Raw genomic sequence first — 26717 nt, 5'->3', positions numbered from 1 at the left:
CGGGACAGGAAAATTCTGCCCTTAGTGTCCGGGGATTAATGGGGTAAATATGTGGCGCTACAGGGCTAGGGCCTGGGTGGGATTGTTTGGCGAATTTGGGATTGTTGGGGTTCAGGCTTGATGGGCTGAATGGCCTCCTTCTGCACTGTAGGGATTCTAATGATAACATCATGATAACAATAATTATCGATCAGATTGTTGACTAACTGTTCTTGCTGCAAGAATAAGGGGCGGTGTTGTCCAAGGGCTGGGCTCCGCGTGCTATTTAGTTTCACAGTGGACCCAAACTCGCCAGTTTGTAGGTGCTGCGAACAGTTTGACTGTAGTTATCTGGGGAGAAGCAATCCGCCGTGAGTATCTGAGAAAGTGACCTTGTTTTAATAGCAAAGCTACAGCAAGTTTTAACCTCCCGCGTTTAGCTGCAGTATTTAGTGGGACCAGGTTGAAACGCTGCCCGAGCAATTCTTATTTTTGAGTTGCACACGGCTGGGCGAGTTCAGAATTAATTGCCAAAATTTCCGCAGATGGAAAGCGAGCTGGCTTTTACCAAATCCAGGTCTGATTTTCATTTTGCGATTAAAACTTAAAATGGACATTAAAATCCGCTGTGTTTTGTGCTCACCTGGGCAACTGCATAAAAGGCTTCCAAATTAATCCCAGGGAATTCCAAATTTAAATCAACCTCCGTTTTGCTTTGTGGCAACCGCGTTCTACCTGGTCAACAAAGAGACATTCAAATAGTACCTTCAGGCATATCACTGCATGCTTAATAGCCAATGATTTAAGTGTAGTCAGTAGTGAATAGATAAATGCAGCAGCTGATTTGCACATGCAATGTTCTATAAACTGCTGGTTTGAATAAACCAGTTAACCTACCATGTTAGGTGATTTAATTGATTTGATTTATTATTGTCACTTATTAGTACACAGTGAAAAGTATTGTTTCTTGCGCGTTATACAAACAAAGTATACCATTCATAGAGAAGGAAACAAGAGAGTGCAGAATGTAGGGTTACAGTCATAGCTAGGGTGCAGAGAAAGATCAACTTAATGCAAGGTAAGTCCATTCAAAAGTTTGACAGCAGCAGGGAAGAAGCTGTTCTTGAGTCAGCTGGTACGCGACGTCAGACTTTTGCATCTTTGTCCCGACGGAAGAAGGTGGAAGAAAGAATGTCCGCGTTGCGTGGGGTCCTTAATTATACTGGCTACTTTGCCGAGGCAGTGGGAAGTGCAGACAGAGTCAGTGGATGGGAGGCTGGTTTGCGTGATGGATTGGGCTACATTCGCGACCTTTCGTAGTTCCTTGTGGGCTTGAGAAGAGCAGGAGCCATACCAAGCTGTGATACAACCAGAAATAATGCTTTTTCTATGGTGCATTTGTAAAAGTTGGTGACAGCCGTAGCTGACATGCCAAATTTCCTTAGTCTTCTGAGAAAGTAGACAATGGTGAGGCAATAACTCATCACCCTTGATGTGATTTATTATTGCCACATGTATTGGGATACAGTGAAAAGTATTGTATCTTGCGTGCTATGCAGACAAAGCATATCGTTCATAGAGTATATAGGGGAGAAAGAAAGGAGAGGGTGCAGAATATAGTGTTGCAGTTGCAGATAGGGTATAAAGAAAGATCAGCTTAATCTAAGGTAGGTTCATTCAAAAGTCTGATGGCAGCAGGGAAGAAGCAGTTATCAAAAGAGAGAATGCTGGAAAATCTCAGCAGGTCTGGCAGCATCTGTAAGGAGAGAAAAGAGCTGGCGTTTCGAGTCCAGATGACCCTTTGTCAAAGCTGAAAAAGGAAGAACCAGTTCTTGAGTTGGTTGGTACATGACCTCAGGCTCTTGTATCTTTTCCCCAACGGAAAAAGATGGAAGAGAATATGTCGGGGCTGCGTGGGGTCCTTGATTATGTTGGCGAGGCAGCGGGAAGTTTGGACAGAGTCAATGGATGGGAGGCTGGTTTGTGTGATGGACTGGGCCATGTTCACAATCCTTTGTAGTTTATTGCAGTCTTGGGCAGAGCAGGAGCCATACCAAGCTGTGATACAACCGGAAAGGATGCTTTCTATGGTGCATCTGTAAGAATTGGTGAGAGTTTTAGCGGACATGTTGAATTTCCTTAGCCTCCTGAGAAAGTAGAGGCATTAGTGGGCTTTCTTATCTATAGCGTTAGCCTGACTGGCATCATTAGATTTTTGTTTAATGCCACCTCTTAAAGAAATACCTTCTAAAAGGCGCCACTTCCAGCAGTTCAGCATTCCTTTAGTGCGGGTCTCTGGCGCTGTGAGGCAGCAGTGCTAATCACTGTGCCACCATGCTGCTTTTGCAAGCCCTTTGCTTTCTCTGCCTAGAATCCTACATTATAGTCCCACTGCTCCAGCTTTACCTTTTCAATAATGTGATAATAATACTTCCAGTAATTATTTTTGCTTCTGATATTAATGACAGGTCATAAACTTTAGCTGGTTGTGCACTTGCTTTTTACAGGTTGGCACAATGGCAGGAGATGGGCAGAATAATTGCATTGAAAGTAAGGTAAGGAAGAAAACAAAAGCAAGATACAATGTCAGTGGATCAGAGGGAAAGAATAGACTGGATCAGCACTGATTCTTCACCAGTGACCCTCTGTATGCAATGCAGTGAACCATAGAATCCCTACAGTACAGAAGGAAGCCATTTGGTCCATTGAGCCTGCACCGACAACAATCCTACCAGGCCCTATCCCCCTAACCCCATGTATTTACCCTGCTAATCCCCCTGACACTAAGGAGCAATTTATCATGGCCAATCAACCTAATCTGCACGTCTTTAGACTGTGGGAGGAAACCGGTGCACCCGGAGGAAACCCATGCAGACACGGGCAGACTCCACACAGGCAGTGACCCAAGGCTGGAATTGAACCCAGGTCCTTGGCACTGTGAGGCCGAAGTGCTAACCACTGTGCCACCCCAGTGGATGTTCCCTAACAGGCATTGGTGACAAATGCATAGTAAACCCAAGCACCTGTTCAAAATGACGATGGGTAGCATTTGTCGATGTTGAAGCACTAATGACAATTGATTTGCATATTCAAATATAACTTGCCTCTCCTGACCTTTTATAGGAGAACTTCATAAAGAGGTTCAGCAGCCTACTAGCAGTAAGTTCTACTTGTGACATCTTCTATAACGTTTATCACAACACCAAGGACAGATATCCTGCGGTTGCATGGGTTTGGGAGGTTTCTGAGGGAGGAATAACAAGAACCACAGCTCTAGCTCTGAAAACCATGCAACCAGTTCTTCAGAAACTTCAACCTCAAAGTAAGGAGACACTAGTTATGGTGCTAACCTTGTATTCGATGTGTAGATCTACCTAAACCGTATTGCCTTGTGTTTTACTCTCACTCTCCCACATTACTACTTGGCTTCAGAATGTTGCCAGCCTTTGACTTCTTCATTCATAAATATTGGTGCATTTTCCATTCAGTTGGCTTAGAATCCATCGAATCCATACAGTGCAGAAGGAGGCCATTGAGCGGATCGAGTCTGCACCAACCACAATCCCACCCAGGCCCTATCCCCGTAACTCCACATATTTACCCTGCTAATCCCCTGACACTAGGGTCAATTAAGCATGGCTAATCAACCTAACCAGCACATCTTTTGGATTGTGGGAGAAAACCGGAGCACCCGGAGGAAACCTACGCAGACCACGGGGAGAACGTGCAAATTCCGCACAGACAGCGAATCGAGGCCGGAATTGAACTCGGCTCCCTGGCGCCGTGAGGCAGCAGTGCTAGCCACTGTGCTCTCCTGAACTATTTGTCCATGACAGGCATCACAAGATTTTTTTGCCCATTCCCCATATCTCTTGATAAGTTTTTGAATTTCAACTTTCGATGAATTCAACTTTTAGGTGACAAAGCCTTTGTGGTCCCAATAAATTTATCTGACTTAATTTCCATTTGTAGTTTAGACCCCCGTACAATCAAAGCAGACAGAACCTGTTTTCCCCTTGTGTTAATTTCTGAAAACTCTGCTCCCTCGATCTGAGTGGTTCAAGGTAAAATTCCTAACATCATCAGCACTTTGTTTTATAATTTAACAAATTGCGAATTGCCTTTTAAAATATCATGGGTGGAATTTTCCAGAAAATTTGGCAGACCGTTTAAAGGAATGTTGATCTTGGATGGGAATTTCCAGTCTTGGGACGTGCGTGGCTGGAAAATCCTACTCCATGTTTCTCTAAATGAGAAGTATGTGATTGAATTGTCCAAGAAAACTTGCAAATCCAGATGGGTTGCTGTAAATTGCAGAATAACAAGTGTCAGGCAAACTCCAATTCTCTTCCACTAAAACAGACTTTTGACTGTTTCGATAGTTAATAATTTCTGGAAGAGGTCACCAGGGCTTATAGCTTGAGGGGCACCACTCCACAAGTGGCTGACCAGGAGTTTCTCCCGCACTTACTGCCAGCCATTAACATGTTTGGAAGGATTTTGCAGATTACATAGAAACTAGAAGCAGGAGGAGGCCATTCGGCCCTTCGAGCCTGCTCCACCATTCATTTTGATCATGGCTGATCATCGAATTCAATATCCTGATCCCCCTTTCACCCCATTTCCCTTGATCCCTTTAGCCCCAAGAGCTACATCTAATTTCTTCTTGAAATCAGACGTTTTGGCCTTCTGTGGTAGTGAATTCCACCCTCTGGGTGAAGAAATTTCTCCTCAGGTTTACCCCTTATCCTCAAACTATGAGCCCTAGTTCTGGACTCCCCCACATTCTTTCTGAATCTACCCTGTCTAACCTTGTTAGAATTTTATAAGTTTCTATGAGATCCCCTCTCACTCTTCTAAACTCCTGTGAATATAATCCTAACCAACTTAGTCTCTCCTCATATGACAGAGCTGCCATCCCAGGAATCAGCCTGGTAAACCTTTAAATTGCAAGAACACCCTTCCTCAGATAAGGACACCAAAATTGCACACAATACTCCAGGTGTGGCCACACCAACACCCTATACAATTGCAGCAAAACATTCTTATCCCTGTACTCAAATCCCAAAGCACTCAACCTGTTTGGCTGTGTTATGAATGCTCCTTTTTTAAAGTTTATTTATTAGTCACAAGTAAGGCTTACATTAACACTGCAATGAAGTTACTGTGAAAGTTCCCTGGTCGCCACACTCCGGTGCCTGTTCGGGTCAATGTACCTCGCCATCATGTCTTTCAGAATGTGGGAGGAAGCTGGAGGAAACCCACACAGACACGGGGAGAACATGCAAACTCCACACAGACAGTGACCCGAGCGGGGAATCGAACCCTGTCCCTGGCGCTGTGAAGCAACAGTGCCAACCACTGTGCCACCGTGCCGCAGTCCTAGCGTGAGTCTCGAACCCAGAGCTTCTAGTTCAGAGGCAGGGATGCTACCCACTGCACCACAAGACCTCCCACCAGGCATATACCGAGTGTTCAAAGAAGTTTGGTATTTTGTTGTTTCACTCGTGTGATGACCGTGATTATTATGACTTACAGTTGCAGTTGCCAATGACTATGCTTGTAAAGGACTTGACCATCTTGAGGAGAAATTTCCTGTACTTCACAAGGACTCCACAAAAGTGAGTGTCAGCCTTTCATTCTCATCACCAGGTTTAAAAACAAGACTGGGGAAGGAAAAGAAAGATTTCCATTGTACGATGGTTTTACTAAAGCCTTTTTCGTGATCTATATTAGTGCTGTCATTGAGAGGAAAAATATATCTCTTTTAAACGTAAACTCTTGCGAAAGGAACACTTCTAAAGTGCGATGAAGTTACTGTGAAAGGAATAGATATGCAGAGATATCTACAGCATCGATGTTTGTGGGGAGCTGGAGGAGGTGATTGATAAGCATTACTACAAGGAATCATGAATAGGATCAGTGTGAAAGATTTTAATTTGATTTATTATTGTCACATGGATTAACATACAGTGAAAAGTATTGTTTCTTGCATGCTATACAGCCAAAGCATACCGTTCATAGAGAAGGAAACGAAAGAGTGCAGAATGTAGTGTTACAGTCATAGCTATGGTGTAGAGAAAGATCAACTTAATGCAAGGTAAGTCCATTCAAAAGTCTGACAGCAGCAGGGAAGAAGCTGTTCTTGAGTCGGTTGGTACGTTTCCTCAGACTTTTCTATCTTTTTCCCGATGGAAGAAGGTGGAAGAGAGTATGTCCGGGGTGTGTGGGGTCCTTGATTATGCTGGCTGCTTTTCCGAGGCAGCGGAAAGTGTAGACGGTGTCAGTGGGTGGGAGACTAGTTTGTGTGATGGACTGGGCTTCGTTCATGGCCTTTTGTAGTTTCTTGTGATCTTATTCAGAGCAGGAACCAGACCAAGCTGAGATGCATCTGGAAATTTTGACCAATGTAAAAATTGGTGAGAGTCGGAGCAGACATGCTGAATTTCTTTAGCTTCCTGAGAAAGCAGATGTGATGAAATCTATAGATTAAGCTCCGTAGAGACAATAGAAGGGCTGAGATATGCACTTTCAGGTCCTTACAAACTTTAAGAAGGGCCACTACCAGATTCACCGAAGTGATTCATCCAATCAGAGCATTAACTTGGATTTACAATGTGGTAATATCTTTATTGATACCTTTGCAGATTGCGTGTGATGTGAAAGAAATGGCAGTTAGGAAAATGAAAAGCGTAAGAGATAAAGTCACCAGTCCGATTCTTCATGTTTCTGACAAAGCAATAAACGTGGTCACCTGCAGCCTTGAGAAAACAAAAGTCTTTGTTAATGGAAGTGTGACTTCTGTCCTGAGTAGTGGAATTGGAAGATCACTCACTAATGGGGTTCATGCTGCTTTATCGAGATCTGAGAAGATGGTTGACTCTTACCTGCTAAATGAAGGTGAAAGTGGTAAGAATCCTCTTTTTTTTTGCTTAAAGTTTTCTCACCATTTCCTTATGTTTGATTTCAAGATTACATAAATTATTCATCCTCGAAGCAAACTTAATTGTTCTTGTTACTCTTCCCACACTTAGTGGTGTTCAGAGCAGACTTTCTTCTGTTCCAGGGCGAGGTATTACCTGGCACAAGTCACTAGCCTTGTCAAGGCTGATGCTGATTAATATAATAGAATGCCATCCATATTGTAAATATTCTCTCACTTTTGAAGCATTTGAAAGGAATCTGATGCCTTTTGTCATGACAGACAGATGATGTTAAGTGGAATAATTGTTGAAAGGCTTTGCCATCTTTTCTAACCTGGTATAGGTAGCATTTCACTTTAGTCCATGCCTCTGGACAGCATGGTGGCACTGCTGCCTCACAGCGCCAGGGACCCAGGTTCGATTCCCGGCTTGGGTCACGGTCTGTGTGGAGTTTGCACATTCTCCCTGTGTCTGCGTGGGTTTCCTCCGGGTGCTCCAGTTTCCTCCCACAGTCCAAAAGACGTGCTGGTTAGGTGCATTGGCCATGCTAAATTTTCCCTCAGTTTTTAAGCTTATTTATTTATTAGTGCCACAAGTAAGGCTTACATTAACACTGCAATGACGTTACTGTGAAAATCCCCTAGTCGCCACACTCCGGCGTCTGTTTGGGTACACTGAGGGAGAATTTAGCATGGCCAATACACCTAACCAGCACGTCTTTCAGATTGTGGGAGGAAATCGGAGCACGCGGAGGAAACCCACGCAGACACAGGGAGAACATGCAGACTCCACACAGACAGTGACCCAAGCCAGGAATCGAACCCGGGTCCCTGGTGCTGTGAGGCAGCGGTGCTAACTACTGTGCCACCATGCTGCTCCAGTATACCTGAACAAGTGCCGGAGTGTGGCAACTAGGGGATTTTCACAGTAGCTTCATTGCAGTGTTAATGTAAGCCTACTTGTGACACAAACAAATAAACTTTAAACTCTTGAACTTTAGGGCGGCACGGTGCTACAGTGGTTAGCACTGTTGCCTCACAGCGCCAGGGACCCGGGTTCGATTCCCAGCTTGGGTCACTGTCTGTGTGGAGTCTGCAAGTTCTTCCTGTGTCTGTGTGGGATTCCCCGGGTGCTCCGGTTTCCTCCCACAATCCAAAAGATGTGCAGGTTAGGTGCATTGGCCATGCTAAATTCTCCCTCAGTGTACCCAAACTGGCACCGGAGTGTGGTGACTCGGGGATTTTCACAGTAACTTTGTTGCAGTGTTAATGTAAACCCAATTGTGACACAAAATAAATAAACTTTATTATCAAAGCTTGGAAGCAAAAACAAATCCTTGATCTTCCACTAGAGGGTGGTGTCTTGTAGGAATCAAGTCCTATCTATATTGACCAATTGATTTTTCATCTGAACTCAAATGTCACTTGATCTGAGAGCTATTGGATGTTACGTGTGGGCAAAATAAGTATTTAGCATTCAAAACATTTCCCCTTGCAGTGTTTGTTTAATGGCATTTAAAGAAATGTGAACTTGCCCTGGGAGTTCTGATGGAGACTGAGGACTGCATTTCCCACAAGGCCCAAGAGTTGACAGGCTGCGTGTTCATTGTTCTAGTGTTTTCTTCAGTTGTAGGGTTCAACTATCCGGGACATTGAGAGTGTACTGGTGTGGCGCGGCAAACAGCTATTGGGAGACCCAGATTTGGCGCCATTACAAGGAGAGACCCAGGAAAGAGAGAGAACTGAGGGGGAGGACACAGAAAGGGAGACCACTAGGGAAAGAACAACCAGGCAGAGACCACTGGCAAGAGAAACCATTGGGAGTGTAAATGGTGCAGCTGCCATTTACCCTGGTGTCAGTTCTTGACTTGAGGATATTATAAAGGAGACACTTGCGTGGATGCAGGGTTTTAGGTTCAACCACCAGCATGTTTATTAACAAAAAAAACACACCTAATGCCCCAATACAGGAACTCTCAACTAGTGTAATGCTTCACAACACTGAAAACTGACTCATTAATAAAAACCCCCACTGAAATTCAGCAGACAACCCCCCCCCCCCTCCCCTCCACCCATTTCAATTCAAACACCCCTCAGGATTTAGTTGCTACTTTTAAACTATCTTTAAACCTCAGCCCCAATATCCCTTGGATCTGGCTGATAGCACCCCCCTACTGGGTTGGTCTGTGCAGTGCAAGCTATAGGTCCCTAAATCAGGTTGGGTCATCTGGACTCGAAACATCAGTTCCTTTCTCTCCTTGCAGATGCTGCCAGACCTGCTGAGATTTTCCAGCATTTTCCCTTTTGGTTGACTATTCCAGACTCTCATTCAGCGAGTGCAATGCCAGACCATATTGTCTTGGTGCTTTTATTGCATAATTTATTAAAAATATCAAAGCATAGAAGTGGCATGGTGGCACAGTGGTTAGCACTGCTGCCTCACAACGCCACAGACCTGTGTTCAATTCCGACCTCGGGTCACTGTCCGTGTGGGGTTTGCACGTTCTCCCCGCGTCTGCGTGGGTTTCCTCCGGGTGCGCCGGTTTCCTTCCACAGTCCGAAGATGTGCGGGTTAGGTTGATTGGCCATGCTAAATTGCCCCTTAGTGTGAGGGGGATTAGCAGGGTAAATATGGGGGGTTGCGGGGATAGGGCCAGGGTGGGATTGTTGTCGGTGCAGGCTCGATGGGCTGAATGGCCTCCTTCTGCACTGTAGGGATTCTATGATTCTATATTTCCTGGAGAGCTCCTGCCTGATGGTCAGTACTTAGCACCTTTTAATCTCTTTAATAACTCTGAAAAGAAACATAATCTGCCTCCCTGCAACCAATTTGCCAACAGTAAATCTCTTCACACTGCAGCATGAAAAGTGAGAACACTCTTTATTGCAATGAAGACATGGCGGACTGTATTGTGCATGTCCAAAGACGGCACGCTGAGTAGAAAAAGATAAGGGGTATTTCCGTAACTAACTCCTGACATTTTTCAATGCAAAACTCCAGCCTTCTACAAGGTCAGGTCAGTGTAAGGTGTGAACAGATTTTCACACAGACATTTTCCACACAGTTACTGCTTCCCTGTGTTTTCATTCGGTATTTTAATCTGTTGTTTTTGACATAGACCCTGCTTGTAGGCTCATCTGGTTACACAGAGATGCATTCCTGTGGCAATGGGGCTCTTTAGCTGTCACAAAGCTTCGCTGGGATTTTACTTTAGGCGCTACAGGGAAATGGTGATTGCAGCAACCGACAAAAAAAAAAGTGTGCTTTTTTTGAAAGGATTGTGGAATTGAAAAACACAGTTCATGACACAAAATAGCAGCTTCAATAACGTGGGCCATTATTTTGCAGTCGCTCTGCAACTCTAACCTTAAAACACATGAAGGCGTAGAGCCATAGAGATTACAGCACAGCAGACGTCTATTCAGTCCATTATATCGGTGTTGATGTTAATTCTTCAACTGATGCTGCATATTTTCACTCCACACATCACATCAGTTTTTATTCTCTCTTTTCAAATGCCTAATCAATGCAATTTTAAAGGATGTTACAGTCTTTGCCTCATTAGCAATTTGTGGTAAAATACTCAATTCTCTAATGACTCTGAAAAAAAACGTAATCTTCCTCCCTGCAACCAATTTGCCAACAGTAAAAACTTCACAGATCTTCCAGAATTTTGGCATCCTCTATTAATTTGCATAAATGTATCTGTTCCAAAGCCAAAAGCTTTTATTTGAAACCCTTTCTTGGTAACTATACAATCGCTAAGTCCTTGCATCATTCTATTGAGCCTTTGCTGGACTCTTCCTATCTTTCTCCCTTTCTTTTCCATGACTATCTTTCTATAATGGGATGGTTCAAACTGGGGGCAGCTGAATCTATGGGTTGCACGACATGATTGTCTTTTTCTCACATTTGATGTCCTTCGCATAAACCTAGAATCTAATCTGTCTTTGCATGGCCGATTCCCACTTTCAAAGGTCTCAAACCATCAGACACTACTCCCACAGACCATGTGCAATTTCTCAAAACATTGATTCTTCAATTTACTTGGTAACAAAGGAAAATAATATAACATTTCTCTCTTACCTCTGCTTCCACAATAATCAAGAAAACCTCCAGAACAGCAATCGTTCTCACCATTGTACAATGTCTCGTTATTTATAACAGATGACATTTCCTTGGTTACAGCAACATTTCTTTATGCACTGCAGCCAGATCCTGGAAAAAATGTTTCTCACTTTTCTGTTTTGTCATAATCACCTCTACACCCCTTGATCACCCATGGGTGAAAGGACCTCTTCCCTAATCTCATTTGTTTCTTCAGCATTCTGCAAGGCACTTAGCACTCTCTGCACCCTCGGTATCTTTCTGCAACATCCCTACCATAGGCATAAAAATCAGTTCAGTTTTTAGCTGCTCCAGGCCATTAAGAGTACCCTCCACTTGTCTGGATACGTAAAGCTCCAACAATACTGAAGAAGCTTGACAACATCCAGGACAAAGCAACCCGTTTGACCACTATCCCTTCCACAAACACTGAATCCCTCTACCACCAACAAACAGTGGCAGCCGTGTGTGTCATCTACAAGATGCACTGCAGAAACTCACAAAGATTCCTTAGGCAGCACCTCCCAAAACCACTAACATCTAGAAGGACAAGAGCAGCAGATACCTGGGAACACCATCACCTAGAGGTTCCCCTCCAAGTCACTCACCATCCTGCCATGGAAATACAGCATCATTCTATCACTGTCACTGGGTCAAAATTATTAAATTCTCTGCCCCCCCCGCGCCCGCGTACAGCACTATGGGTGTAGCGAACAGCACTATGGGTGTATCTATACTTCGGAGACTGCAGCTGTTCAAAAAGACAGCTCACCATCACCTTCTCAAGGGCACCTCTGAATAGGCAATAAATGCTGGTGTAGCCAGTGACATCCAAATCCCATAAATTAATTTAAAAAAAGAAACTGCAATGGTGCTCAGTTTTCAACTTCCTAATCAATGCATATGGGAAACGTACTGGTATTGGTGACTCATCTAGAGCATGAATCAATTGAGAAATTGGAATGTCTCTGGGTGGCCACTGCTCTTGCCCCAATCGCCTCCCACTGGTTTCACCCTGCGAGATCAAAACTAACTTCATTGTGTCCAGTGCGGTATTTAATTATCTCAATTCAATTCTTAACCACCCTTCTCTTTACCAGTAGCCCTTAAAACCAGGCTACAGCAGATGTGTGGGTGAAAAGTCTTCCTTTATTATTGACTGTTTCTCAAGAGTATCATTCATTATAAGTACATGTCTGATCAGATTCTACCAAACCAAGTCATGCTCTACAAAGATCTAGAAATATCTTATCCAGTGTTCTGATAATATACATTATGCTAATCTGAGTATCAGTCATGTTAATGCTAAGTTTTCTATGCTGATGATTGTAATCCACTTTTGTTACACACACTTTATCTAGATTTTAAGTGTGTGGTAAACCACTGTTAGCTTATTGCCTGTGTGTGTGACATGCCTGGACACGTCCCTGCCGGCCCTGCCCGGGACTCCTCCCCCCCCCCCCTGGTCCTGTGTCTCTGGACCAGTTCATCAGCATGGGTGTGCTCCAAGTCTTTTGCTAATAAAAGCCTATTTGTTCTTGCATACAAACTAGTCTTTGCTTGATTGATGGTGCATCAATTTTATTAGCAAAAGTTTTGGGATGGAGCAGATACTAAAACCTGATAAACTAGAACTGGACCCTCAAGCTGTAGGAGCCTCTAACAGCTTCGAAAAAAAAAGAAGAAAAAAAGGGGTGTAGGTACATGGGGAAATGTTAGGGGTAAGTTTTTCACACAGAGGGTGGTGGGCGAGTGGAATCGGCTGCCGTCAGTGGTGGTGGAGGCAAACTCAATAGGGTCTTTTAAGAGACTCCTGGATGAGTACATGGGACTTAATAGGATGGAGGGTTATAGGTAGGCCTAAAAGGTAGGGATATGTTCGGCACAACTTGTGGGGCCGAAGGGCCTGTTTTGTGCTGTAGTTTTCTATGTTTCTAAACCTGCTTCCTGCCTTGGTCCAGATAAACCCATTCATCACGCTGTTGTTTTCCAGGATCGAAAAAATGGACCCCATTCCAGTGTGATGTCTATGGCTCCCAAGGTGATAAGCATGTGATTAAGTCCATTTCTACTCAGCAGTTGTTGATTTTTTTTGTATAGTGGCTGTTGTCTGGGGCCATGAGCTCTGATAGTCTCCCAGTTTCTTTAACTGGGTTTCTTGATGGCCACTGATTTGTCTTTGAGATGGTAATGTCCCAGTGCTGTTACACAGAATGGCAAGATGGCACAGTGATTAGCACTGCTGCCTCACAGTGCCAGGGACCCTGGTTCAGTTCTGGCCTTGGTGTGACTATCTGTGTGGAGTTTGCATGTTTTGCCCGTGTCTGCGTGGGTTTCCCCTCTCAATCCAAAGATGTGTCGGTTAGATGGATTGGCCATGATAAATTGCCCCTTAGTGTCCAAAGATGTGTAGCTTAGGGAAATTAGCTGAGTATGTATGTGGGGACGGGGGAGGGTCTGGTTAAGATGCTTTACCAGAGAGAGTCAGTGCAGACTCAATGGGTCGAATGGCCTCTTCCTGCATTGTCAGGATTCTATGAGTATCGACTTGATTTCTTTGTGAAGATTAATCCCATCCAATACTGCCTGCCTCTGTCTTGAGGTTTGACCTGTTTGTTTGCATTTTTATGTTCATGAAGCTTGATATTTAATAAAAAGTCCAGTTGGAGGGGATTCCTTTCCAGGAGAAGAGGTTCCAGGCAGCAAAAGTACTGGCAGATTTCAGGTAGTGAGGGCTCAGGAGGAGCTGTAGGGAGCTGAAAAGACAGCAGAAGGTTGATAACTTCTTGCTGTGGGCTGTTGATGAAGTATAATGAGTTAATAGGATAGTTATAGTAAAGATTAACATCATGATATAACAGCGATATCAGCAGTCATATGCCAGGTACTCTGTTGAGGAGATGGACTAGTCTATATTCACAGGAGATGTGCCTACTTAGGAGCTCGTCCTAAATATAGTGCAAATGAAGCAGTCTGAAATAATCACTCAAGTCAGACTAGGGTTACCTAAGGTACAGTAGGCCATGTGACCAACACACAAACAGTTGGAGGAAAAAGTAACCCTTTTGGAGCAATGGTGTTCTGCTTGGCATGTTGGTACTGGAGTTCAGTCTCAGGAAGCCAGTGGAGTGTAGTCTCAGGAGAAGAGATTTATCCTTCAGGAGGTAAGCAGCCCGAGTCAAAGTGACTTTTGGAGGGAATTCAGAGGCTTGTGCCAGAATTTTATCGCCTCACCCGCCCGAGGTTTGTAAGATCCTGCCCAAGGCCAACGGAGAATGCCGTTCTGCGACCCTCGGGGAGGGAGTGCTGGTAAAATTCTGGCCTTGATCTTTGAAACTGATGACTGGCAATCCCTCATGAAGGAGATGAGATTGTGGAGCTCACAGTGCACACTGACATCAGTGTGGGTTTCTGAGAAATGCGTGGAATCTGTCTTGGCTACACCTGTCTTTTATTGTGCAGTTTAGTGTGTTTGACCACAGTTTGCCTGTTAATTCATATCGATCATGTGGTAATTCTGAATGTTAGAGTATAAGATAGATCTTGTCCAGTAACTTCCCAGCTCCAAGGCAGCATATCTGGATACGCTGAGGAACCTGCTGGAAATTTCCAGGTAAGGATTGCATGGAAATTGCCCAGGAAGTTCAAACATCTGACGGGCAATTGCCCTGCTCCTGGAACCATCTGATAATGCAGTTTAAATCTCAAACTTCGGATCGTTCCAATTGTGTTACAGTGGTTAGCACGGCTGCCTCACAGTGCCAGGGACCCGGGTTCAATTCCCGGCTTGGATGACTATCTGTGTGGAGTTTGCATGTTCTCCTCATGTCTGCGTGGGTTGCCTCCGGGTGCTCTGGTTTCCTCCCACAGTCTGAAAGATGTGGAGGTTAGTGCTAAATTCTCCCTCAGTGTACCCGAACAGGCGCATGAGTGTGGCGACTAGGGGATTTTCACAATAACTTCATTGCAGTAACTTCAATGTAAGCCTACTTGTGACACTAATAAATTAACTTTAAGCAATAGTCACCCAGAAAAAGTTAGAATTAAAACCACTTTGAGCTTCTTGGTACCTATCGCACTATCCAGCCGACCCTCCACATCTTATGGGCTTTGATTGTATTCTGCCATAGCTTGTGTAGTCATGATGTGGAGATGCCGGCGTTGGACTGGGGTAACCACAGTAAGAGTTTTAACAACACCAGGTTAAAGTCCAACAGGTTTATTTGGTAGCAAATGAAAGCTAATGGCATTTGCTACCAAATAAACCTGTTGGACTTTAACCTGGTGTTGTTAAAACTCTTACATAGCTTGTGTAGTACAGGTCAAATATTCTTTACCTGAATCCCTTAGGGCCAAATGCATTTAGTTCTCATATCTACTGTACATACGGTAGACTTTGCATTACAATCGCCTAGGCTAGCTATCATTTGCAAATACTAGGTTGTTTCTCCAGTTATCAGTTTTGACACACCCTACTTCTTACCTGTTAACACTTATTACACCTGGAATATATTAGATTGTTTGATGAACTGCGAAGCAGTTTGGTTTTTGGACAAAGGACTTTGCTAGTGGACGAACAACCCTAGCACAAATGTACTGACAAACAGTTTTGGTTTTCTTTTACTCGGGGGGTGGGGCAAACTCCAGATATCTCAGCACTGTAGAGAAATGCATGTCATTAACCACTGTTCAGTTTTACAGTGCGGTACGCTATGTGATGTGCCTCCTGCATTCCGTGAGACAGGAATAGAATTGGGGCTAAGAGTTGGTGGCTCAGCAGAATGTTAACATGCCAACTTTAGGACTTAGTTGGTGTTGTTGAGAAATTCGGATATTGTAAACTCAAGACAGAGAGAGTCAGGAGGAGGCCATTCAGACCCTCAAGCCTGTTCTATCATTCAGTTAGATTATGGCAGGTTTGACCTGCCTACCTTCGCTCTGCAATCCGTCAGTACTCTTGCTTAACAAAAGTCTCAGTTTTGAACATTTCTGTTCATCTGCAGCCTCAACAGCATTTTGACAAAGTTCCAGATTTTCACTCCCTTTGGTATGAAATCGACCTTCCTGACCTCACCCCTGAACAGACGAGCTTTGATTTTTAGATTATTCTCCCACTCGAGGGAAGTTTCTCTTTAAGATGTTTATAGGATTTGATCGGGGAAATAAAACACCTCAATTAGATGACCTTTCAATCCCTACTCCCGAGGCATTACAAGAACAGGTCTTGAGACGTGCCCTCGTAGTTTGACCCTTGTGAACAATAACCCAATTTGATCTTTCAGGATAGTGATGTGAAAGTGCCACATAGTCATAAATGCTATCCTTTGCATTTGACATTGAACCAAGGCCCTATGGCAGGTGAACCCAAGATCACACCACAGTAACTGGAGAACAGGAGTTGATCCAGTGTTCTACCCAGCAATCCTCCCTCAATAAACAGCACCAAAACTAGATTATCCCGTCACTTGTTCATTTTACTGATTTTGGGATGTTGCTTTGTGCCAGTTGGCTGTGATTTGCTCCAAAAGTATTTTTTTTAATTCATTCATGGGCATCACTGGCTGGGCCGCCATTTGTTGTCCATCCCCAACTGCACTGAAACTGAATAGCTTGCAAGGGCATTTTAGAGTCAACCACTTTGCTGTGGGTCTGGAGTCACATCTAGGAGAGACCAGGTAAGGACAGCAGATTTCCTTCCTGAAATGGCATGGACGAACCAGGTGGCCTTTTACAACAATGGCTTAATAGTCACCAATAGGGCGGCACTGCGGCACAGTGGTTAGCACTGCTGCCTCACAGCACCAGGGACCCGGGTTCAATTCACGGCTTGGGTCACTGTCTGTGTGGAGTTTGCACATTCTCCCCATGGGAGGCATGTGAATTGAGAGCGGGAGCACAGACTTACAGGCCGTTGGAGTCGTGGAGGGCGGAAACATTCTTATCTCATAGAATCATAGAAACCCTACAGTGCAGAAGGAGGTCATTCGGCCCATCGAGTCTGCACTGACCACAATCCCACCCAGGCCCTACCCGCTAATCCCTTTTTTTAACCCGCTAATTTACCCGCTAATCCCTCTAACCTACGCATCCCAGGACTCTAAGGGGCAATTTTTAACCTGGCCAATCAACCTAACCTGCACATCTTTGGACTGTGGGAGGAAACCGGAGCACCCGGAGGAAACCCACGCAGACACGAGGAGAATGTGCAAACTCCACACAGACAGTGACCCGAGCCGGGAATTGAACCCGATCTCTGTCTTGTGTGTAGGTAGTTTCCTCAGAACAAACTCCTCTTCATATATCGGCCTTGTTGGTCGTCAGTTCTTTGTTGAGTCTGCACCAACCACAATACCCATAACCCCATGCAGGGGACTAGCTAGGGTAAGTGCAATGGGGATAGGGCCTGGGTGGGATTGTGGTTGGTGCAGACTCGATGGGTCCAATGGCCTCCTTCGGCACTGTAGGGATTCTATGAATAGACGTTTCATTCCAGATTTTATTTAGTTTTAATTTATTAGTGTCACAAGTGGGTTTACATTAACACTGCAATGAAGTTACTGTGAAAATCCCCTAGCCGGCAGACTCCGGCGCCTGTTCGGGTACATTGAGGGAGAATTTAGCATGGCCAATACAGCTAGCCAGCACGTCTTTCAGACACGTGGGAGGAAACCGGAGCACCCGGAGGAAATCCACGCAGACACGGGGAGAATGTGCAGACTCCGCACAGAAAGCCAGGAATCGAACCCGAGTCCCTGGAGCTGTGAGGCAGCAGTGCTAACCACTATAATTCAATTTTCACCATCTGCCAAGGTGGGATTCGAACCCAGGGTGCTGAATTACTAGTCCAGTGCCAATGCCACCGCCTCACCAATTCTTGAACTGTGAAGCAGGCTGAGAATGTGATACTGGGCTACTTTATAAAACTTTCATTGGTTTATTTTCTGAAACAAAATTAAACCAGACTTGGGGTTTAATGCAATGTAAAATGATCTATCTTTCACCATTGTTAAACCGCGATTAGATCGAGGAGGGATAGACTTGTGAAATGTACAAATTTGTACGGCGTTTCTTTTGAATGTGATAGAAGGAAATGTGCCTCCTAAAAGTAATTACAACACTCTGTACAATTCCATGTTAGCACAGTTGTCTTGAAGGCTGTCCTTGCGATTTGAATACTGTTAATAACACGATATAAATATGGAACACCCTGCGAGTGAACCATTTAAATTCACAAGCTGTATCGGAACCAATAGAACTATACAGTCTGTTTCGTACATTCTTGAAGAGCTATCCATTCTGCGTTACTGATAATGAGAGCAGCAGTAAAATACTGTTATTGTTCTCGGCTACACAAAATACAGACTATTAAAGCTCAGTGGTACTCATTGTGTGGTTTGTTTTGCAAACTGGCAAAGTTAAGATTGGCTTAAGTTGACCTTTTAATTGTGCAGTTTTTGTTGTAAACTCAAGACAGATGGCGGCACAGCGGTTAGCACTGCTGCCTCACAGCGTCAGGGACCCGGGTTCAATTCCGGCCTCGGGTCACTGTCTGTGTGGAGTTTGCACATTCTCCCCGTGTCTGTGTGGGGTTTCCTCCGGATGCTCCGGTTTCCTCCCACACTCCAAAGATGTGCGGGTAAGGTGGATTGCCTATGCTAAATTGCACCTTAGTGTCGGGGGATTAGCAGAGTAAATATGTAGGGTTATGGGAATAGGGTCTGGAAGGGATTGTAGTCGGTGCAGACTCAATAGGCCAAATGGCCGCCTCCTGCACTGTAGGGATTCTATATTTGAGACTTAAAAAGACAGGATTTAATGCCACCTCGATGGCACTTTTGCAAAATGATGTCCTCCTCACCAAAATCCTGTGGCAGTAGTTGATTCAGAAGGAAAACGTTGACTGTGTTGTCCTTGTTTTCGAGTGAAGAACCTGGCCGATGGGTCAAGTTAGCTGGTGTGGGAAAGTGCCCAAATCAAAGCTAGTGTTAGTCAGATTGGGAATTGGCGATTCAATAAAGCAGAGCTTTAATATCACCCTACCGAGCTGAAATTTGTAGGATGTTGAGGAGGAAACCTGAGGGAAGGAGTGCTGCGCTGTCAGAGGTCTTTCAGATGGGACATTAAACCAAGACCCCCATCTGAGTGCCCGGGTGAATGATCCCATGATACTATTTTAAAGAAGAGCAGGGGAGTTATCCCTGGTGACCCGGCCTATAATCATCCCTCAATCCACATCACAAAAATATCCGATAATTATCGCGTTGCTTTTTATAGGAGTTTGCATGGGCACAGCTTAATTTCTGTGTTTCCTCCATTACAATAGTGATGACAGTCAATGTCTTGCTAAGTACCCTGTTAAGATGAAGAGAAACATTGATGGGTACTAATTGTCTTTGAGCACATGTCTTGCTGATTATTTGTTCTTAGAAACTACAAATATGGGGGATAGCGGGGACACTGGGTTGTATGGGAGGAAAGCTGTGAGACTAAACTAGTCCAACTCAACAAAGAAAACCTCTGTTTTGGTTTCAGCTTCAGCAACTGGCTACGATTCTGTTGACAACTACGCTTGCTTTGGTGTAAAGAGACATCCAGATATTGTAAAAAGTGCTATATGAATGCAATTCATTCATGTTTTGCTTTTCTTTCATTTTCCTTCAGTTTTGAGGTCGTGGGAAAGATTGTGTTGAAGTAGAATATGCCCCGATAGGTCTAGGTTCAAATGCAGGAAGAAAGAAGAGTGTTGAATGCTGTATTTGCCACATGGAGGGAACAATAACGCTATTGCCTGAATATGATGCAGATCAGAATCAAACCACTGGGCTTTGGCTTTCTTTTAAGAATTAAAGAATGTGCACTCAGGTTATGCGGCTGCACAATCAACTCCAATTGGAGAGTATTTCACATCCTTGAGTTACCCCAAAGCCCCTCATAGCCAATGAGTTTCTTTTCAAGTTATAATACAGCACAGAGAAGACAGGGATTTGCAAAGCATCGCATCCCTTCTGCATTCAGCCGTGGGTGTTTCCTTGCAAGAAATAACTGATCAACATTTGTGCTGTACTACTGGATGGATGCACTTGCAATATAGAAAATAGGAGAAGGCCATTCAGCCCTTCACGCCTGCTCTGTCATTCAGCATGATCATGACTGATGCTCTAGCTCAGTGCCATTCTCCTTGACACCCTTAGAGTCTAGAAATCTATCTATTTCCTCCTTAAATATATTTAGTGACTTGGCCTCCATAGCCATCTGTGATAGAAATTCCCACAGGTTCACCACCCTCTGAGTGAAGAAGTTTCTCCTCATCTCGGTCCTAAAAAGCCTACCCTATATCCTGAGACTATGAGCCTTGCTCTAAACCCAGAGGAAACAACGTTTCTACATTCTCTCTGTCCAACCTTTTAAAAGTTTGTACGTTTCAATGATACCCTCTCTCATTTTTCAAAGCAGTAGTGAACACAGGTCCAGTCAAACCAATCTCCCCTCCTAAGACAATCCTGCCATTGTAGGAATCATTCTGCTGAACCTTGGCTGCATTCCCTCAATGCCAAATATATCCTTTCTTAGGTAAGGAGACCAAAACTGCTCACAGTACTCCAGGTACGGTCTCGCCAAGGCCCCGTACAGCTGTAGTAAGACATCCTTGCTCCTGTAGTCAAGTCCTCTTGGAATGAAGGCCAACCATACCATTTGCCTTCTTTACTGTTTGCTGTACCTGCGTGCTTGCTTTCAGTGACGGGTGTACAAAGGTCCCTTTGTAAGTCAACATTTCCCAATCTATCACCATTTAAATAATACTCTGTCACTCTGTGTCTGTCTGAAGCACCCTTTTGTCCTGGCCAATCCAGTTTGCTTTCCTCTACCTGCTAATCATAGAATCCTATAGTGCAGAAAGAGGCCACTTGGCCCATCGAGTCTGCACCGAACACAGTTCCATTGTGCCACCCATAGCCAACTCAAGAGCTGGATGCCCAAATGGAAAAAGTGTGTTTAAAAATAATGCAAACCAGGGTCAGACAGATCGCTGGGTACAACCCGCAATGAATGTTCAAATAATAGCAATTAAATAAGGACTGTTAATGAAATACAGATCATCTTAGATACTAAATACAGATGTCTTATTATTCACACAAATTTGGCATTGTAAATTGCAAGATTCCAGTGGGTTTTGGAATTAAAAGGTTCCACATGAACACTTCCACCCATCAGATTTTATGGACTGTGGCACGGTAGCACAGTGGTTAGCACTGCTGCCTCACAGAGCCAGGGACACGGATTCGATTCCCGGCTTGGGTCACTGTTTGTGTGGAGTTTGCACATTCTCCCCATGTCTGCATGGGTTTCCTCTGGGTGCTCCGGTTTCCTCCCACAGTCCAGAGATGTGCAGGTTAGGTGGATTAGCCATGCTTAATTGCCATTAAGTGTCAGTGGGACTAGCTAGGGTAAATGCATAAGGGTTATGAGGATAGGGCCTGGATGGAATTGTGGTCGGTGCAGACTCAATGGGCCAAATGGCCTCCTTCTGCACTGTAAGATTCTCATGATTCTATGACTCTGCTTTAAAAGAAAAAAGTAAAAGTAAAATTTGTTTATTTGCCACAAGTAGGTTTACATTAACACTGCAATGAAGTTACTGTGAAATTCCCCTAGTCGCCACAGTCCGGCGCCTGTTTGGGTCAATGCACCTAATCAGCACATCTTTCAAGGAGGAAATCGGAGGAAACCCATGCAGACACTGGCAGAACATGCAAACTCCACACAGACAGTGACCCAAACTGGGAATCGAACCCGGGTCCCTAGCGCTGTGAGGTAGTAGTGCTAACCACTGTGTCATCGTGCTGCCCTTTAACAGTTTGTGTGAAAAATTCCAACTTCTGTGTGACGTTGATTTTGTAACATTGGCCAGAGTTTTACGCATCTGACCCGGGTGTGCGCCAGACCGTGTGAAATCTCAAGAGCATTTCCTGGTGTCGTCGCACACACACAATTGAGAGGTCGGCGAGCGTGTGCGCAAATTGGTTGCACGCTCGTCGACAATTAAAGGGTCAGTTGAGGCCATTAAACGTGCAAACGACAGTGATTTTAGGCTGCCTGTTGCTACCTTTAACTCATCACACAGGGAAAATGGGTTGACATCCAATACATTTTGTTGCATTTCTTCAGCCGAGGGCGAGATTAAAGGCTCCCAGAGCAACAATTGTTTCTCTGCGATAGTTCATAGCCGTGTGAGTAGAGTTTCACTTTCCTAGTTATTGCTTAGCATTGGAGGCATAACTTGCAGCATTTCCGGACTTCCCTGGAAGGTTTTTCTGAGGATTGGAGGACAATATTCCATAATTTCCAAGGCAATGGTCCTCTGCATCTGTCCCTTCGCTGCTGGGTATCCCTGGAGAGGGAGAATGCAGTGTCCATGGGCACCATCAAGGCCTTCCGTGCTCATTGGGCACCACAGGGACTGGAGTGTGTTGTTGACCCTCCTTAATCACCTTTTTGTTTAATATTTTAAGTTTCCTTTATGCTTTGTTTTTGTTTCGAGTAGTCCCCCCCCCCCTTTAAGAGGCTGCCCTGTTTGCTTCATCCCTCAGTTTGTCTAATTTAGTTTAATTTGTTATACCAGAAAGAATGGTCCTCTGCACCTGCTCCAATGGGGATAGTCGACTCTGTCGGTGGGACTTCCTCAGAAGAGGAAGAGAGTGACAGGAGCGGGGTGGAGGCAAAGTGAGAGCAGGCAGCCAACAAGATGGGTTTGATTCCCATTCTGAGCCGAGCTAGACTTGCGACCTGCCTTCTTGCCTCACTCCTGAGAACAGAAAGGAATGGCCAACCACAACACGGCCAAAAAGAACATCTTGGGATGAAGCAAGAGTTGACAATGAGATGGGGATCTGCCTTCAGGCAGAGCAATTGAATCATTCTGGTTTAAATTCAATAGCTATGGGCAATTTTCTTTTTGAAATTGGAATGTATCTAACCTATCAGATTGGGAAGCAGTAGGAAATACAACAAAATGTATTGGATGTCAACTCATTTTTCTTATGTGATTAGCACAGGCATCATAAAATCACTGTCGATTGTATGTTTAATAGTCTCAACTAGCCCTTTAATAGTTGCATTGAGTGGTCCCTGTTAATCTTGCGTTGGGGAGACGATGGCCTTGTGGTATTATGGCTAGACTATTAATCCAGGAACTCAGTTAATATTCTGGGGACCCAGGTTTGAATCCCGCCACGGCAGATATTGGAATTTGAATTTGATCAAAAAAAGATCTGGAATTAAGAATCTACTGATGACCATGAAACCATTGTTAATTGTTGGGAAAACCCATCTGGTTGTCCTTTAGAGAAGGAAAGCTGCCTTCCTAACCTAGTCTGGCATACATGTGACTCCAGAGCCACAGAAATGCAGTTCACTCTCAGCTGCCCGCCAAGGGCGATTAGGGATGGGCAATAAATGCTGGCCAGCCAGCGACGCCCATGTCCCATGAATGAATAAAGAACAAAGGAGCTAGTGATGTTGTATAATGCCATGCAGCTTTGAGTATTTAAATCCCAACTACAACCTTCCTGCGCTGGTTGTAATGAAGACTCTGATCTTCAACGCTAACACTGTGTTAAACTGGGAGGTTAACAGAAACCTTTTACGCCTTCCAAGAATTAAATGCATGTGGGTCTGACTGACACTTTGGAACCATGGCTGTTAATGTACTGCCAGTTCTTTCATACTTTTAAAGGCTCTAAACCTTTTGAACAATACACATTACTGTGGCTTATGTTGCAGAACCTAGACGCTGCATGGTTACGAGCTGTTTTTTAGTAGTCTCTGTTTTATAGAAACTTCTCGGTTTTCACCAGCAAATGAGTGACCCAATCGCACTGTTGCTTTTCCTGCCTTTCACTTTCTCTCCAAAAAGTATCTGGTTTAAAAAAAATAAAATTTAGCAGCTGCTGGAAAGCTGAAATAAAAGCAGGTAACACTCAGCAGCTAAGTCAGACAGTGCCTGCGGAGCAAGGAAAGGAGCTTAACATTTCCAAGTCGATGTACTTCCAATGGTATCTGGTCACTTGCCCAGTGCAACTCTCCATTCCCAAAACAGCAAACTTCCCCTCCAGACAAGACCTGGTTGCGCTGCACTTTATTCCTATTTAATTGGAATCCAAATTAATTATGATGTTCCAAAATATGTTTTTAAAAAAACAGACTTGTCCTTTAATAAATATGTATTTTTGCCCTATTTACATAACGTTCAGACTGACTTGAATGTCTTTTTGGATGAGAGACTATTGGGTGTTTGGCAAATAAATAGAACCTGTGCCTTTTTAATATGTCAAGGTGGACCCGTTTCCAACTGTTTTTATGGGTTCGTGCAACATAACCACAAATGATTGAGAATTCAAATGTTCTGCTGTGGAATTACAGATAAATATCTCGTTGAAGGAGCTGTAGTGTAATTTAATCATGGCATCCTTCCATCTGTGTCAGATGATGAATGTGCAGCAAATCAAATCCATGGCCAATGGTATCTTTATATGGTGCACTTTTGCTGATGGTTGAAGAGACCAGTCCCTGAGAGGCAGGTTCTGCCATGAGTACCGCGTATGAAGCGGTTATCAAGTGTCATTGTGGGTTGTTTTCTTTGGCGTCTGTTGCCAGGCCGCTGTAGCTACATACTATCATGGTGGCATATGTGGGCCCACAGGTCTTGTCCGTGAGCAGCACGGTGGCACAGTGGTTAGCACTGCTGCCTCACGGCGCCAAGGACACGGGTTCGCTTCCCTGCTCGGGTCACTGTCTGTGTGGAGTCTGCACATTCTCCCCATGTCTGCGTGGATTTTCTCCGGGTGCTCCGGTTTCCTCCCACAAACTGAAAGACATGCTGGTTGGGTGCATTGACTCAAACAGGCGCTGGAGTTTGGCGACCATTCTCTGGTAGGGGGGGTGGGGAGGGAGGAGGGAGGCCAGATCGCTCTCTGGATGGGAGGTGGGGGGGGGGGGGAGGCCAGATGGTTTCCTGGTGGGAGGCGGGAGGCCAGGCCGTTCTCCGGTGGTGGTTGGGGCGGGGGGGGGGGAAGGGAGGCCAGATCGTTCTTTGGTGGGGGGAGGAAGGAGGGAGGTGGATCAGATGCATCTCGGAGGAGGGAGGCCTGATCATTCTCTGGTGGGGGGAGGGAAGCCAGATGGATCTCTGGTGGAGGGGGGGGCGGGGCAGAGGGGGACCGCTGCCACTCTGCGGGCAATCGGTGGGGGGGGGAACCGCTGCTACTCTGCGGGCGATCGGTGGGGGGGAAGGGGGAGGGCAGAGGATCGCGATTGGTCTGGGTAGCAGTGGGGGTGGGTGGAGAAGGGGGACAGTTATGTTGTGGGGTGGGGCGATGTCTGTGGGGGCCATCACTACCATTTTTTGTTCCCGGGCTGTTTTATCCGCTTTTTGCGGCCCAGGAGCGATGTGACAGGGGCGCGTTTTTCCTTTTTTTTTTCACTGCACATGCGAAGTTCAAAGCTCCAATCGGAGCTGCAGTGTTTCAGGCACGATAAGCCCCACCCACAGCATGATTCAGACCCACGATTTCTTCTCGGGCTAAGTGCACCTGAGAGCAGATTTCCAAGTTGGATCTGAATTGCGCCAGATTCAGCACTTAGAATCAAAATGGTAAGATCGGGCCCTAGATGTTTAGGGTCCTTATATCAGGCTTGCAAATGTTCTTGAGGCAAATATTTTGGACAAGTTGACTGGTTCCGGCTTCCTGGCTATTTAGAAAAAACTCGTTTTGGTAGTACAGAACTTGAGAATTACTGAAGAAAGAGACTTATTTTGTTGAAATCTTTTGCCTTGCACTCAACAGGACAATTTGCAGGAATACCAAATGAAAAGGGAACAACAATTTAAACTTTATGAGAAGAGAGTGCTGATTGGTTGGCAAGCAGACTCTGGTAGAGGGTTTGCCATGGAGAATGCACTGGTTGATGGTGACTGACAGTTAACTGATGAGCATTGTTTGAAATTTAAACCGGGCAGCTTGACTCTGGTCAAGGCATTGTCCTGCTGCATGAATCAGCAAATGGCTGTCATTTATTTTGTTTAGCGGAAACAGCTTCTCAGTTAACTGTCAGTCACCATCAACTGGTACATTTTCTATGGCAATGCCTCTACCAATCAGATTTCACTTGCCACCTAACTAATCAGTACTGTCTTCTCATACATGTAAATTGCGTACAGAAAATCCTTGGTATTGTGAGAATACAGCTGAAGTAATAAGATAAATGTTCTTTTTGCTTTATAGCAAATTACCCATGTCCTAAAATTCCTCAATTACTTAAATCAATGTTGATCATCATCATCATTTCATTTAGTTAATCCATTGTTTAATCGTGTAGTTTTTTTTAATAACCAAGGAAGAGCTGTTCCTATCTGCTGCAAAATGCGAACATTGCAGTTCCTCTAGCCTTTGGTTGTCTATAATATTTTAGCGGCACGGTAGCACAGTGGTTAGCACTGCTGCTTCACAGCTCCAGGGTCCCGGGTTCGATTCCCGGCTCGGGTCACTGTCTGTGTGGAGTTTGCACATTCTCCTCATGTCAGCGTGGGTTTCCTCCGGGTGCTCCGGTTTCCTCCCACAGTCCAAAGATGTGCAGGTTAGGTTGATTGGCCAGGTTAAAAATTGCCCTTTAGAGTCCTGAGATGCGTGGATTAGCAGGTAAATATGTGGG

At 44.7% G+C, this 26717-nt stretch overlaps 1 protein-coding gene across 1 annotated transcript in view; it reads left to right on the top strand.

Moving 5' to 3' along the window:
* The first annotated feature begins 232 nt into the window (after positions 1-232).
* The window catches only part of LOC144511204 (perilipin-2-like), a 62753-nt gene continuing 36268 nt past the window's right edge, over positions 233-26717 (top strand). Inside the window, exons 1-5 of the mRNA XM_078241290.1 lie at positions 233-350; positions 2487-2534; positions 3103-3301; positions 5518-5600; positions 6627-6888. Of these exons, the coding sequence (XP_078097416.1) occupies positions 2496-2534; positions 3103-3301; positions 5518-5600; positions 6627-6888 (583 nt within the window). The 5' untranslated portion in view covers positions 233-350; positions 2487-2495. The remainder of the gene's footprint in view (positions 351-2486; positions 2535-3102; positions 3302-5517; positions 5601-6626; positions 6889-26717) is intronic.

This window comes from Mustelus asterias, chromosome 24 (assembly GCF_964213995.1).
Source record: "Mustelus asterias chromosome 24, sMusAst1.hap1.1, whole genome shotgun sequence".
Taxonomy (NCBI): domain Eukaryota; kingdom Metazoa; phylum Chordata; class Chondrichthyes; order Carcharhiniformes; family Triakidae; genus Mustelus; species Mustelus asterias.
Note: the sequence above shows the minus strand (reverse complement) of the source record. Positions and strands in the feature narration are given on the sequence as shown.